The sequence below is a fragment of the Orycteropus afer genome, unplaced genomic scaffold (genome assembly GCF_000298275.1).
Source record: "Orycteropus afer afer isolate SDZICR_OR568_19922 unplaced genomic scaffold, OryAfe1.0 scaffold00016, whole genome shotgun sequence".
Taxonomy (NCBI): Eukaryota; Metazoa; Chordata; class Mammalia; order Tubulidentata; family Orycteropodidae; genus Orycteropus; species Orycteropus afer.
Genome location: NW_006921603.1, coordinates 5,896,780 through 5,912,667, shown reverse-complemented (window position 1 = coordinate 5,912,667; position 15,888 = coordinate 5,896,780). Strand labels below are relative to the sequence as shown.

The following is a 15,888-nucleotide window of genomic DNA, read 5'->3' as shown; positions in this document are numbered from 1 at the left end:
CAGGTGCTCCGTGGGAGGAAGATGAGGCAGTCTACTTCTGAAAAGATTTACAGCCTTGGAAACCAAATGGGGGTCACTATGATTTGAAATTGACTTGATGGCAGTGGATGGTTAAGAGCCCATGAAGAGCCTTAGTGTGCAGTGGTGGGTTGCTAACCTAAAGGTCAGTGGTTTAAATCCATCAGGAGCTCTATGGGAGAAAGATGTGGTGGTCTACTTCCATAAAGGTTTATAGCCTTAGAAACCTATAGAGTAGTTTAGGGTCGCTATGAGTCGAAATCCACTTGATTGCAGTAGGCTTGGCTGGTTTTTTTTTTGGTTCAGGTGTCAAAAAGGAGCCCTGGTGTTGCAGTGATTAAAGCTCTGGGCTGGTAACCAGAAGATCAGTAGTTTGAACCCACAGCGCCTCCAATGGAGAAAGATGTAGCAGTTCTGCTTCTATAAAGAATACAACCTGAGGAAGTTCTCAGAATCAGCTCCGATGGCAATGGGTTTGATTTTTTAGTTTTTAAGTGTCAATAGTGTTAAAGTCGAGAAAATCTTTATTAGAGCTAGGGACTGATATAGCCACTTCCTAGAAGGAAGATGGGGCAATCTACTTCCATAGTGATACAGCCTCGGAAACCCAAGGAGGGGTAGCCATGAGTTGGACTAGACTAGATGGCAGTGAGTTTGGTTTTTGGTAAATCAAAATTGCATTTAAATAAAGGCCATCTACTCTTTTTCAAGAAATGGTAAGATATTCTTTTATGATTTTCTTCAAATTATGATGCTCTTTAATAGCGAGCTCGTAATTAGCTTACACCAATTCTTTTCAAAAACATATAGGAAGGTGCTGCAACCACCAAATTAATTCAATGTTTGAATCAGGGCACTTTGATCTGATGTTAACTAGATTTGTAAAATTTATTTATAGCCATTAAAAATGAAAATTTCCCTATGATTTGTGACATCATTTTATTTCACTGTTGAAAACACAGTGGCCCCAAGCCACAGTAAATCAGCTGCAAAAATAGCATTAGATAAACAAATTCTGAAGTTGTGCCTTGCTAGTAGACTATAGCAATAGTAGATGATTCCTTTTTTTCTTACATTTTTGCAGCTTGATTTTAGGGCAAAGCTAAATTTCATTATTTCTCCGGTGGAGGTGATGATCTACATTTGCTCCTCCTTCCTCCAGGCACCACACACCACCATTTATTCTTCTGATTCATTTCCTCTGGAAAGCTGAAAAGGAGCTTTAGAATGATATTATTGGTTTTGTAACTGGTGTTTCCATTGTAATGCTATTACTGAACCAATGTTGTGATAAATGGTCTGTTTATAAAGGGAATCATTTTTACAAGAAGGAGAAAATTAGACATGCTTCTGCTTTGCAATAACAATAAAAACCACAGTGTAAAATATTCTCCAGTTTATTCCCATCTGTATCAGCAGGGAAGCCTTAAAAGATGGCTTTCCCCCTAAAGTCTCCTAAACGCGATTACTGCCTACAAGTACCATGTCAAAATGCAGATTTCCTCCAAATCCTATTCAGGACCAATGCATTCTCAAGCTTACCAGGATGTGGGGCCCTTTAAGAAAGTCTGGCGTTTCAAACTCCACCCCTCGGCTGATTGTAAGTAGTCAAGCTGCCTTTGCTAGGCGGGTTAGTTGGTGATAAAGCAAAGAGAGAGGCCAATTTGCCCCCTGCTCTGCCTGAAAGGAATGTTGCTGTTGTAATAATCTCTAAAAGGGGAAGCCTATGGGATGGGGAACAATAGAAACTTGTGAAGTATGGAAGCCAGACTCACTCTCAAGATTCTATCAGGGCCTGAATAAAGTGGAAAGAATGCTGTTAAATCTGAGTTTCCTCCCGTGGTGTTACTCCCTGCTAGCTTCACTCTTCCATTTCACCCAGACAGTGGGTTTTCCAGAAGCCGTTTCCAATTTAATGAGCTGCTTATCTCATATTCCAGATCCCTAAAAAGAAAAGTTGGAGAAAAAATAATCCAATTGAGAATTAAACTGGATTACTTATAAAAGAATTATTTAGATTGGCTATTCGTTTCTGAAGAGCACAGCCACGCCAACCCCCCGCTTTTTTTTTTTTTTTGGCCACACCAAAGTTACTAAATTCAGAAGTCTTCTAGCACTAAACTAAAAAATACTTAGGAGAAATTTGAGGTTTAATTGCAGTTGGCATTTCTGAGTTGTCTGCTGGAAGTAGCCATTTTAGTGAAAGATGGATGTCATTTAGAACAATACTTGGAGTTTTATTAGAGTTTATTCCCAGATAGATACCAGTTTCTTTTAGCTATTGATTAATAGTTTAATCATTAGAACAAATTTAAAGCTAATCAGGGAGGGGGCATAAAAATTTTTCAAGCCACTTCTTTATCCTTCCTAACATTTTATAAATCTTTAAAAAAGTTCAAGGCAATAGATTTCTTTTTACACTCCAGTCTCCGCCCCCACTCCCATTTTCTGTTTCCATATGTTTATTCTTCTTTGACTAAGCTTGGATAATAAAACTTGTCTGGTCAGTTTCACTTTCAAATTTTTATACACAAGTGAAAGCTGTTTTATGTCAACCTTGTTAAGTGTTTAGAGTCATCTCACCTGCTGGGCCAATTTCCTGCCAACGTTTCATGGGGGGGTGGAGCGGAGAGAGGAAATAATAGTAGTTGATTTTGAATTTCTTATCTTCAGAGCTGCTTGTTCGATGCTATTTGAATTTTGACTCATAGGCCATATGACAAAGTTGACCTGCCCCATGCAGTGTGTGCTGCCTATAATCTTTAGGGAAACAAAGCTGCTAGGTGAGTTCGAACCACCGTCTTTTCAGTTAGCAGCTGAGCTCTTAACCTTTGAGCCATCAGGGCTCCAGGTTAAAGTAATTAATCTGTGTTGTTTCGTAAACTATTGTAGTTTGCTAGGAGTAAGGAGGACGATAGTAAAGGCTAGTAGTAATGTCTTCCTACTTGAGCAGGACACATTTGTGTAGCAATAATATGCTTAGTCTGAAAAAAAAAAAAAAAAAAATCCAAAAAAACAAACTCCTGCCGGCGAGTCCAACCCGACTCACAGCCACCCCTCCTTGGGTTTCCCAGGCAGTATCACTACGGAAGTAGATTGCCCAACCTTCCTTCTGTGGAGTGGTTGGTGGGTTTGAACCGCCAGGCTTCTCGTTAGCAGTCAAATGCCTTGGGCACTATTGGCACTTAAAGATGTGTTTCAGTACTTCCATGAGAAGTGTTTTTCTTTCCTTTTTGATTTTGGATTATGTAAATGTTAGCTCCTTAATCCTATTGCATGACAAGTGCTGGTACTGTTTGCAAGATGAAAAAAAAAAAGTTGCACCTTGTTTAAACAAGTGAGCGGTATGTGGTTGATAGGATTACTCTTAGGAGGAGTAAAGAGGGCAGTGTATCTTTTCTGCAAATTCTTTCTTAACGAGGTTAACCTGTGGCGGCTGCTATTTCGCCCCACTGGGCCCCATGTAGGGGAACTTTCTATTCTCTTAGCTCTATCCATGTAAAGCACTTTGTTCACTGGGAAGATAAAACCGCAAGAGCTGCAAGCATGTGTGAAACAGACAGAGGGAGACAGGCGCACACACAGTCGGCGGAAGATGGGTCCACAGTACGGCTGGGGCTGGATGCCGGAGCCAGGCTGACCTTTCCACGTGTCCCCAGCACCTGCAAGGCTGGAGGGCTTTGGGTTTCTCTTTCTCCGGAGCAGGAGCGAGCCCGGAAGAGGCTGGGAGGCCGCAGGCTTAGGTCAGGGGGCTTGGAGGCCCTCCCCCGGACCACGTGTGGCTGGCGAGCTGGTGGCGCGGAGGCTGGCCTGGCTTTCCCCCACCAGCCTTGCCCGCGCGTTCCCCGCCCGCTGCGGCGGCGGGCGGGTCCCAGAGCTTTCGACAAGCTTTGCAGGGCGGCCTAGCGAGCGCGCCAGGCCCGGCTGGAGCGAGCCCCAGTGTAATACTGCCCGAGCCCGGGCGGGGTCTCTGTTCTCTGGCAGACAAGGTCCCTTGGCAGCGGGAAGCTCCCTCTCTTTCTCTTGCTGCCGCTCCGAGTCTGCGCTCTGGTGCCAGGCGCCCAGCTCGGCGCTCCCCTGTGCTCGCCCGGCGCCCACTCATTCGCAGCCCAGCCAACGCCGCTGCTGCCTCCTTGCTCCTCTTCCTTCTCATTTCCCCAGCCCGCCGCAGCCATGGCGGACAGCGCCAGCGAGAGCGACACGGACGGGGCGGGGGGCAACAGCAGCAGCTCGGCCGCCATGCAGTCCTGCTCGTCGACCTCGGGCGGCGGCGGTGGCGGCGGTGGCGGCGGCGGCGGTGGGAAGTCCGGGGGCATTGTCATCTCGCCGTTCCGCCTGGAGGAACTCACCAACCGCCTGGCCTCCCTGCAGCAGGAGAACAAAGTGCTGAAGATCGAGCTGGAGACCTACAAACTCAAGTGCAAGGCGCTGCAGGAGGAGAACCGCGACCTGCGCAAAGCCAGCGTGACCATCGTGAGTGCCCCCCGGGGGCGCGCCGCAGCGCCTACCTCCTCCTGTCCCCAGGAGAGGCTGCACCCCAATCCAGGCAGCCCCGAGGCTCCCTGGGACTCCCCAAGGCTCCCGGGGAGCCGCAGCGAGCACACTCCCTGCTGAGACCTGCCGGCCCGCGGGGGGGCGGGAGAAAGGGCGGGTGCCCCTTCCTTGGGGGTCCAGGCCGTCGCAAAGTGCGGCGGAAGACTGGTGGGGCAACCATCCACGGTCCCTTTTTTGCGTCTGGGGTAGGGGTTGCTTCATCTAGGGCAGAGCTGGAGGCCAGTGGAATGGTTGGGGGGCGGGGTGAGACTTTACTCAGTTCTACTATGCCACAGGGGGTGCGTCGAGAAGCTAGACACCTCTAGGCTAGAGGATAGGGAGGAAGCTGGGGCCTGTTCCAGGGGCCTGGTGTGGGGGGTGAACAGTTGGGTTGGGCACTCAGCTGGCATCTGGACGGCGCTGGCTGGATCGCCCGGGGAGGGGGCGGGAGAGTGTGACTGGGAATCCGGGAAGTGGAGTTTTCTGGCCAGGATGGCGAGGAAAGGGTGGGTACCGGAGTTGGTGCTCCCATCTCGGTTGGAAGTCCGTTCCTTTGGGTAGGTAAAAAACCAAAAACCACTCACTGCCGCCTAGTCGATTTCGACTCACAGCGAACCCTCCTTGGGTTTCGGAGACGATATCTCTACGGAAGTAGATCGCCCAATTTTCCTTCCCAACAGCGGTTTGAACCACCAGCTTTCTGGTTAGCGGTCAGATGGTGGTGGGTAATGTAGAGCGGTGAGAGTGCAGCATCTTATACTGGACTGGCCAGGGCTGGGACTGAGGCCAGGTTAAAAAGTGACGACTGTGACTCTAGCTGAGCAAGATGTACGTGTCTTTGCATCATTGGTGATGGAGTGCTTAGGGATATCTTGCCCTTGAGTCTAAATACTTAACGAGAGAAAAGACCTTGTATTCTGTTTCTACCTGGCCCCTGGAATAGGGAAGGATTAGGTCTGTAGGTCTCTCTCCTGGTGTAGCAGGCGTGTGAAAAGACCACTCACTATAGGGTGATGAGGCAGAACATAACTGGAAAAAGTACACTGTGTGCTCTCACCTGAAATTCTGCCAGCTTGCCACATCATTAACGTGCACAATCCCTATACAGACAACTCTATTTGGATCAAAACAGTTTCCCAGCCAGGAGCAGAGAAAATGGCAAGAAACCAAGAGGATCATTTGCCATAACTGCTGCACAATAGCTGATTAGAAGGAACCTTCAGATGGAGAAGGGGTGGATTTGGGTATGGATCAAATGCCACACCCTGGAAATGAAATGAGGTAGTTGAGGCTGACCCTGTGCCCGGAAAAATTTCAGCAGGGGAGTGTGCATTTCCCTTAATACTGGCTCATGCACAGGAACTGGATGACCACCTTAATTTGCTTTGAAACCACTTCCCACCAAAGTTTCAGTATGATTGGCAGCATGATTAGAAATAGGCTGTAGAAAGACACTTTCTGTGCTCAAATCGAGTCCTGGTGGATAGAATTAGAACAACATCCATATATTTACCAGCTATAAAGTTCTTGAAGTGCCCTTATGGTAAGAAGGGGGAGGGATTTGCAGAGATAGCTTCCAAGCCTCCTATGCAGGCTTTTTTTGGCTGAGAGAGATGTTTCTGCAAGGGGGGGGGGGGGGAGTTGAGAAGAGGGGGACGTTGGTGTAGGTAGTTTATTTAAGATTTGACTTCATAAATGAGAGGGTTGGTCTTTTGGAGAATTTAAACCACTGAAAGTAGTAAAACTTACATGAAACTGAATCTCTATCCTCTTGCATATAGTGAGCATTTCAGGCTGTTTTTGTTTGGGAGGAAGAAAAGGGGGGGGGGTGGAGGAAGACTATGAAAGGGTTATCTATTTGACACTTTGGCCATCTTATAAGTAGTTCTGTAAATTGTATACAAAATTGTTGGCTTTACATGCTTATTCTTAGTGTATAAGATCAGAGCCTTTCTGAATGTTTGGCTTGAAGGGTGTCCAAGGTGGTGTCTTTATTTCTTAGCACTCATTTTCAGCTAAAATTGAAACCCAACCAAATAGATTTTGTGAAATGATCTGTGGCCTTACTGAGTCAAATTTAAATTGCTTTAGTGACAGCTTACAAGTACTAGAAACCTCTCTGTTCTTTTCTAATCTCTGATTAATACAGTCAAGGTGACAAATAAAAGTACTTGAGTTCACTCCTAGTACTTGTCAGGTGTTACTAAGGAGCATATGACAGCTATAGAGACAAGATTCCTTCAAGTTTTGAGTATTTTGTTAACTGACCTAGGATCTAGATTGGGGTGAGTTGACCTTTCAGGTATATAATTTGGAAGGAGAAATGCCTGTGACTCTATGAAATGGGTCTGTGGACATAAGGAGTCCGTGGAACAGCACTGAGTGGTGGTTTTTGTCAAGTTAAATGCAGACTCTCTAACAGCGTTAGTTTCAACGTTGTCTTTGCTAGTAGCTGCTTAGGAAGTTTGTGACAATTCCTAGGTACTTAATGAAGTGAAGGCCTTGTTAGATTTTTCATTGTTTTAGTTAATTTGAAGAGAAGACAGGACTACAATCCTATTTCCTGCCTTTCTGGCTCTTATACCTTCATTTTCCAGTTATCACGTTAACTTTCAAGTTCTTGAGCGTGCAGGTCTTTCCTTTTCCTTGTACATGTTCAGGAACGCATACCCTGGGGAAGAAAGAGCTCTCTCAGGGGGCTAATACTCCAAAAACTCGTTGCTATCAAGTCCATTCCAACTCATAGTGAACCTATAGGACAGGGAAGAACTGCCCCATGGGATCTCCAAGGCTTTAAATCTTTATGGAAGCAGACAGCTACATCTTTCTCCCATGGAGCAGCTGGTAGGTTTGAACTACTGACCTTTTGATTCGCAGCAGAGCACTTAACTGCTACATCACCCAAAAAACTCAAACCAAACCCATTGCCATTGAGCTGATTCTGACTCATGTTGTTGTTGTTGTTATGTGCCGGCGAGTCGGACCCGACTCATAGCGACCCTTCCTTGGGTTTCCCAGGCGGTATCACTACGGAAGTAGATTGCCTCATCTGCCTTCTGAGGAATGGCTGGTGGGTTTGAACTGCCAGCCTTCTGGTTAGCAGTCAAGTGCCTCAGGCACTACGCTACCAGAACTCCCAAAATGCTAATGTTGTTGTTGTTTGCCATCGAGTCAGCCTAGGAAGCTCTAATTTAATGGTCTCACCTGTCTCTTTTGCTATATGAGTGCTTACTCTGATCAAGCTATCCATTTATTAGAGAACTGGCTTCACGGGCCTGTGTTCTCACAGTGTCTGTGTGATAGTGGTAAATAAACATCCTCTAGGGGAAGAATCTCTGTCTGCCTATCTACAAGTACCTGGTGCATCTGGAAGTTATAACTTGCCCTCCAGTGCATTTCATTTGGGGACTTAGATGTAGAACAGAATGTGTTGAATTATTATCTAAATCAGCAGTGGAACTGGCTGCAGATTACAGATCATACTTTCTTCTTTGGAGTAGGGCAAATAAAAAACAAATGCTCAGTCACCTTTTTGAGTCAGATTTTTTTTCCCCTTATACCTTTTGAAATAGCTTTTAGATTATAGGCTACATCGGCATGCCTTGTACTATGGAAGAAAATGTGATTGTGGATTATCTGAGTCATTTTAGTGTGAAATGTTAAGGAGTGGTGGTCTCTGAGCAGATGAGGGAATGCAGTTCAGGGCAGTAATCAGATGGTTTCTAAGTGGTCAATGGTCAGTATAAGCAGGTCCTTATACTCAGTGGGCAGCTGGTTCTTTAGAGTGAGTGTTTTTCAAGACAAGTTCAGATCTTCAGTATAGATTTGATTTGGAAATAAAGCCCTATAATGCACCAGTTTTTAAATGTCTTTTTCTATCTATGGGATTAATCTTTCATCATAGAAATTTAGAGAAATACAGAAATAGAAAGATGTTTTGAAGTTACAGTAAAAAAGCATGCTAGTATGGCATGATTAAAAAACCTGGTTTCTTTGAGCATCTACAGTATAATGGCTTCATAACCAGGAAAAGCTGCCATATAGTTAATGTTGTGCATTTTGCTTTATTTACCCTGGAAGCCTAATACACTATTTTCTGTTTTTAAGACTTTATTTTGGCAGACACTCTGAAGCTATCAGATTGACTTTTGCCCTTATAAAGAGGTGTGGTGTGTCTTGCTTTTTTGTTTAATTTTTTTTCCCCCTTAGATTCTTATGGAAACACTCAACTTTAGACACAACTTTGGGGAAAATATGACTTAACAGTTAGGTCTAACTATACACAAACCCAGTCTTCTAAAAGAGGGTATTCTCACATTTCTTCTATGTCCAGAGTTTCTCACATTATAGGTACCTTCTGTATGTTTCATGTAATTCATTTAATTAAAAAAAAAATATTGGAAGTTGTGACAGTCTTTTATAGTGTTCTTTCTCTCTGTCTTACTTATTTATTTTTTTTATGGAGGATGGGAGCTAGGGAGTAGCAGGTGGGAAAGAGTTTAGAGAATTGCCAATATCCAGTTTGTGGCAACTCTTGTTCAACACCAGAGTGACTGGTCTTAAAAGCAAAAATCCAAAGTAGTCATTGCCTGCTTAAAAACTTTAAATGATTCCCCATTACATTACCCTTGGGGTCAAGGTAAGCTTTCTGGTGGTTTACCAGTTATGCGTGATCGGGCTCCTGTTTGCTTCACAGCCACACCCCTAGGACTCTCTAGGCTGTTGCTCATCTGAAATACTGGCTCCTGGAATTTCAGTAGGTTTCTCTGTCTCCTCTAGGCTGTATACCCTTCCCTGCCTTCTACCTTATAAATGCAAGTAGACTATACTGACCCCACCTCCACCCTGGCAGCCCTGGTACTGCCACTTTCTCAGCCATACACTGTGTTACGTGCCTGCTGATGTGGTCCCAAAGGTCCTGTCCACCACTTACCCCCGTCACATGGGCCTTCCCGGTAGATGGATAATTCCCTTTGGGGTAGAATTTACCTTGTTTATTCTCGCATACTCAGTGCTTGGCATGTGGTAGACATGCTACAGCTTTATTGAGTTGATTCTAGAGTAATTGGGAGGCATTGATTTACTGGGGTAAGGGTGCAGGTACTGTCTCCTGTACCTTGAGCTAATAGGACCACTCTCCTGCCAATGTCCTAAACAACAGCTATCATCAAATTCATCAATGTTGTTTAGACAACTGGGTACATGAATGGATACACTGTATACTTTGGGAGACCACAGCCATCAATGTGTGCCCTAAGCTCTTGTATTCTCATCATGGGGGTATTATAGGCTACCTTGTAGCATATCTCTACACTGGCATGATACATTTCACCTCTGAAAGGGGAAAAACATGACTTCAGATTCGCCTTTCCAAGGAGCTCTGGTGGCGTAGTGCCTAAGGCATTTGACTGCTAACCAGAAGGCTGGCGATTCAAACTCACCAGCCACTCCTCAGAAGGAAGTTTGGGCAATCTACAGTGATACTGCCTCGGAAACCCAAGGAGGGGTCACTATGAGTCGGTACTCAACGGCAGTGCATTTGGTTTCGGTTTTTGGTTCCAAGGATATATGAGCAAGGTGTGGGGAGTAAGTGGCTCTGTTGGAAATTTCGGATTTGCTGCCTGATTTTGGTGATGGTAACAGATCATTCCAGGCTTTTCTTATTATTTTAATGTTACCCACAGCTGCCTCTAGGAAACAAATGTGGAAAATAATACGGGTCTGCATTAATATAGGTACAGGCTTCCTAGAGCTCTGATTGGGGCAGTATCTGAAGGTAGAATTGGGAGACTTGCTGAATCCTTGTAGATGTCCAAGTTTGGCTTGTAGGGTGGACTTTGGGGTGTTGGTAAAGTGTCACACACTGAACTTGCCTCCTCCTGTTTTTCTTTTTAATTTATTTTAAATCATGCCTTGAAGTGGTAATTGTGTTTATAGCTAGAAATGCTAATCCAAGCTTTTAAACTTCCAGCCACGCTGAGAGGCTGAGTAACAATCTTTCTTGTCCCCTCTGCATACTTTTTTCATTAGTAGTAGGTGTTGCTTTTTGTTTCCAGTCAGTGCAGTTGATCTTAGATATATTGAACTATAGTCAAAGCTGGCAAAGTAAACGTTCATAGGCTCAGTATGTTCCTGCCAGTTGGTGGTTGAAATTTTCTTGACAGGGAAACGAAAGTCCTGGAAAATGTTTCTAATCGTCAGGACCTATGAGAGGTGTTATATTCCAAGCTCTTTCTACCTCCCCAAGATTGTCAAATTTTCTTATCTTTATGGCTGTCAAAGCCACAACTGATTTTATTCCAGTGCTAATATTAGTAAATTGCAAACATTACTTTGTGTGGGCTTTCTCTTTTAGGGAGGTTGGCCAATCTATATCCATAGTGATACTGCCTTGGAAACCAAGGAGGGGTCACTATGAGTTAGATCTGACTAGGCAGTGAGTTTTTTATGTGCCACTGGTAGCCTGGGTGGAGCAAATGGTTAAGCACTAGAGTGCTAGCCAAAAGGTTGGTGGTTCAAACCTACTCAGAGGCACCTCTCCTGGGGAGGAAGGCCTTCTGATCTACTTCTGAAAGATTATACCCTTGAAGACCCTATGAGTAGTTCTGCTCTGTACACATAGGGCTGCCATGAGTTGAAATCAACTAGATGGCAACTCACCATAATGACTATGTGCCAGATACTCAGAAAGGCCAAGAGAAATGTCCTGGCTCCTCCAGCAGCCTACTGAGGATTGCATTTTCATTCAGCTTGGCTATGGCTGGATGCTGTAGGGAATTCAGAGAAGAGTGAACCAGCCCGTCCCTCTCCAGCCAAGAGGGTTATCGAGTGTGAGAATCAATGGCATACAAAGTAGAAGCAAGAAAGGAAGGTCAGGCAGCAAGAAATGAAGTTCATCTCAGTGAATACCTTTACGGAAAACAATGTGTCATTGTGGTACAATGGATTGCTTTTATGCACCTTTATAGCCATGATCTTTTAACTCCCAACAGAAGATTGGGTGGAGCTATGTAAATAAGGTAGGTGCTTGTGACCCACCAAGGGGATTGGACAGATTGCTAATAATATAAATAAGGTTCATGGCATCCTTGTGAGGGTAGAACCTTGAAAATAAGGTGTATGGAATGCTAACAAGGGGATTGATCAATTTTACCATTCTGCTAGACTTAAAATGAGCTATTCCAGAGGCCAAAAGAGGGGATCTACTACTACTAAGAGGAAGAGACAAGAGTGGAGTACATCCTTTAGACCTGGGTTCTCTGTGCTGGGAACCTCCTAGACCCAGGAGACACAGAGAGAGAGGAAGAGAGAGAGAGAGAGAGACAGCTATAACACTGGAGATGGTATAAGGTAGTGAGAAGTGGTAGCAGCAGAACCAGATGACCAGCAGGAGATGGCAAGCATGGGCTTCTGGTACCAGGGAGTGAGAGAGCTGAGTACCTTCAGGCGGAAGGCTTGCTGGTACACTGGGATGGGTACCTCTGGGCATTTGTTGGAGGAGATAGATTTGTAAACCCATGGAGTTGGAGAACTGGGTGCCTTCAGTGGAGGCTTTCTGGTAGAGTGGGTTACCCCCCAGGCACTTGATGGTGGTGCTAAAGAGCTTTGTAACACTTGCCCAAGCAGGGCAGGTGCCAAGGGCCAGAGGGAGGCCTGCCTGCAGGCAGGGCCAAGAATCTGTCCTAACTGAAGAATCATATCCTGAGTCAGTGCCTGACACTGAATTATAACTTGTTATGTCCCTAATAAACCCCGTAATCATGAGTGTTGTCTGTGAGTTCTGTGTCGTCAATGAATTATCCAACCCAGCAGAGAAATAGAGGGTGCTGTGGGAAGGATGGTTAGTGTCAGAAGTGGTAAAAAAGAAAGGAAGTATGTCTGACCTCTGCCTTATAGGAATAATCTTTGGGCTGTTAATGCTGATAGTAATTCTTTCCTTCCCCTTGTGAAGTTTGAAGAGGTCAGATGCCTCCACCACGCCATTCATTTTTACAGTCATATTCACTAACAATTTAATGAGCTTGTAGTTTATTTTGTAAGCCATAGATGGGAGAGCTATTGCTCAACTTAACCAGGCTGATGTAGCACGGGGAGGCTTTTTGTTTGTTTTTAATTTTCTTTTTTATTTGGTGATGATTGAAAAGAAATGCCATTGATGTTTTAATTTTGTAATTTGCATCTGTCAGTAGATTGAAATGATCTAGATGGTATTTCTCTCTTCTTGTTGTACTCTGGGGCCCACACACATTCCTTTCATGGAATACTGTTGGATGGACTGGATTTCCTAAGTGTTAATCCAGAATGGTGTGAAAACAAAGACTTCTTACATTAAAATTAATTGGAAATATTACAGGCAATTTCAAATTCCTGTCTTTTTTTTTTTAAGGAAGCAGTGTTGATTGACGTGATAATCTTCCACTGATCTGTTCCATAGCCAACCAACCTTGGCAGGCGCCAGGTGTGTGTCCAGAGTGATCTAGTTAATGCCCATGAGGGCATCTTAGGACACTGAGGATCAAGTGAGGCCACTTGGTACTTAGGAACAGAGTTGGAATATTCAGCCAGGCATAGGTCATAATTCAAAAAAGTTTTCCATAGAAGGAAAGAGGAAAGTGAAAGAATGAAAACAATGTGGATTATGGGTGAGCCAAGAAGATTCTTAGAAATCTAGTACCTGCATTAAACATTTCTTTATGTTGCTGTCATAAGTGAACAGTTAGGGTGTTTTAGTGCTAGCAGCTTTTGGAGACTGAATTAGAAGGGCTAAAATAGACACACTGAGAGAAAAATAATTATAGTTAGTGTTTAATATAGAAGGAGCTCTGATGGCCCAGTAGTTAAAGCATTGGAATGCTGACTAAAAGGTCGGTCGTTCAAACCCACCAGTTGCTCTGCAGGAGAAAGCTGAGGCAGTCTACTTCTGTAAAGATTATAGCCATGGGAACCATATGGGGGCAGTTCTGCTCTGTCCTATAGGGATGCTATGAGTCAGAATTGACTGGCTGGCAGTGGGTTTCGTGGTTTTTTTTTTTTTTTTTTTCCGGTTTAATATAGAGAGATCTCGACTCATAAAAATATTTGCATGTAAGTGGTGCTTTTTTTTTTTCTTTTCAATTATCCTAATATACCAACTTAAATGATAACTTTTATTCTATTGAGATGGGTGGCTTTTTTTTGTTGTTGTTGTTCTTCACTAGACAGGCTTTAATTTATCTAAACAAAGGCATTTGCTGAGAGTCAAAACATTGCGTCTCTGCTTCATTTAGTAGCTCCAGATTACAGAGAAACTAAAATTTGAGGGAAAAATCGGCTAGATGATTTTAATGACTTTGTTAACCAAGGGTAAATTTTAAGTATATGCTCTATAAAGTAGAAGTTTGGACTTCTTTGGGTCCAAATTTCTGCCTGGTAACAGGCTTTCTCTTTTGGAAAGTATATTAACTATTTCATATCTTTTTGAACCTTGAATGTGTGTAGCTTATTGTCTAGGAATAACTTAAGTACCCAGAGAAATACCTTAGGTACCCAGAGGGCCCAGTGACTTACAAAAAAATTCTTTATTCTTTTCAAAAAAGAAAAACTTACTTCGATCAAAAAAACAAAACAAAAACCAGCTAGCTGCTTTGTATTGGCCTGGTGCTTAAGCTGTGAATTTGGACCTAAGGCGTTTTAATACAACTGCTGTTGGTATCTTGCTCGAGGATAAATTATTGTTGCCTGTTGGTTATCCCACATCTGGTTCTTTTCTATTATTCTGCAAACATGTAGAGAGGAGCCCCTGCCCTCTGCCCAGCCTGGGCTTGGTGCCTGTTGTCCTAATTTGTATTTAGAATAAGCACCCAGATGTGGAGGACTCTGGATGAACAGTAGGGGCATGTCATCCCTGCTGACATGGAAAGAGACAGGAATTTGCCCTAACACTTTATACATAATGGTTGCTTTTTTTCCCCTTCCAAATGAAATATGTTGTGCTTGATTTCCTTGATAGTATGTTGAATAATCCATAATTTGAGAAAGCTTGAAGAAAAAGAGTTTGAAGTTAATATTTCTTATTCACCAACATTGTCCCATTTCCAAATCATTTTGTGTTGCTGTGATAACAGCTAATGTTTATTAAATGCTTACAATGGGATAGGCACTGTTGGAAGGACTTTGCATACATCCTCTTACTTCATCTTCACCACAATCCTTTGTGATCAGTACTACTGTTATCCCTAGCTACCATCCACCCACCCCACTGCTGTCTTGCAAATTTAGACCCAGAAGTTAAGTAACTAGCCTGAGGTCACACAACTATCAAGTGAGGCTAGGATTTGAATCCAGGTCTGGCCTCAGAGTTGAAGCACTGGGATACATTGCTTCTTGATAGGTGGGATGCCAAAGTAATTTAGGAATGTTTTGTCTTTATCTCCTGTAGCATTTTCTTCTTCATGGTTACTAGGCAGTTCTATTCTTTTAATTAGTCAGGGCTGCCCCATTATCACAGCAAATTCCCCAGATGCCAGGCCTAAGGGAGTGTTTCCAGGGCAGCAAAGTCCCTGTCTTGGAAAAGAAACAGCGATGGAGAAGGTGCCTTCACTGTGTTGTGGGGGTTAGTTTGTGCTTCCCTTCTGGCTCTGTCGCGCTCCAGCATTGGGCCTCGGCCTGTGTTTTCAGTCCACAGGTGCCTACTCCACCCCTGTACCCTGTCCAGTGCACCCTAGAACATTGCCGTTTCTGCTTGCCGCATAGCTATGTGGACACCCCCACCTCTACCCCTTAATCCAAATCTAGACTGAGTCTCTCCCTTTGTACTGAGGTTATATTCTCTACTTAAAAAAGAGTCTGACTAGCACAATAATAATGGATTTTTCCAACAAATACATTTATCACCTGCTGTGTGTCAGGCAGCATGCCATACATAACAAATAGGAGGAGACTGTGCTTGGGAAGTTGTAGGAGGGTCCCTGACTCAGTCGGGGAGTGCGAGCCATAGTCAAGGAGGGCTCTCTGGAAGGGAGGTAGCTTTTAAAGCTAAGATTTGAAGGATAAATGGGGGTTAATCCAGTGGAAGGTGGGAGGAGGCTGGGGAAGAGATCAGGACCCAGCTAGGCAGATCTGGTAGGCTCTGCTTCTGGGTCTCATTCATGGGCTAACTAGGGTGAGTGGTGGAGGGTGAAAGCAGAGGACTGCAGAAGCAGTTCTACGTTTAGAAGGCTGTATGGCCCCTTGTTGTTATTATGTACCATTGAGTCAGACTGGACTCATAATGACCCCTCCTTGGGTTTCCGAGGTGGTATCACTGCCAAAGTAGATTGCCTAACCTTCCTTCCGAGGAGTGGCTGGTGGGTTTGAACC

The 15,888-nt window shown here is 44.2% G+C and overlaps 1 protein-coding gene across 1 annotated transcript in view; it reads left to right on the top strand.

Annotated features, from left to right (window-relative positions):
* The first annotated feature begins 4,191 nt into the window (after positions 1 to 4,191).
* The window catches only part of CCDC6 (coiled-coil domain containing 6), a 169,134-nt gene continuing 157,437 nt past the window's right edge, over positions 4,192 to 15,888 (top strand). Inside the window, exon 1 of the mRNA XM_007958930.2 lies at positions 4,192 to 4,491. Coding sequence (XP_007957121.1) covers positions 4,192 to 4,491 — 300 coding nt within the window. The remainder of the gene's footprint in view (positions 4,492 to 15,888) is intronic.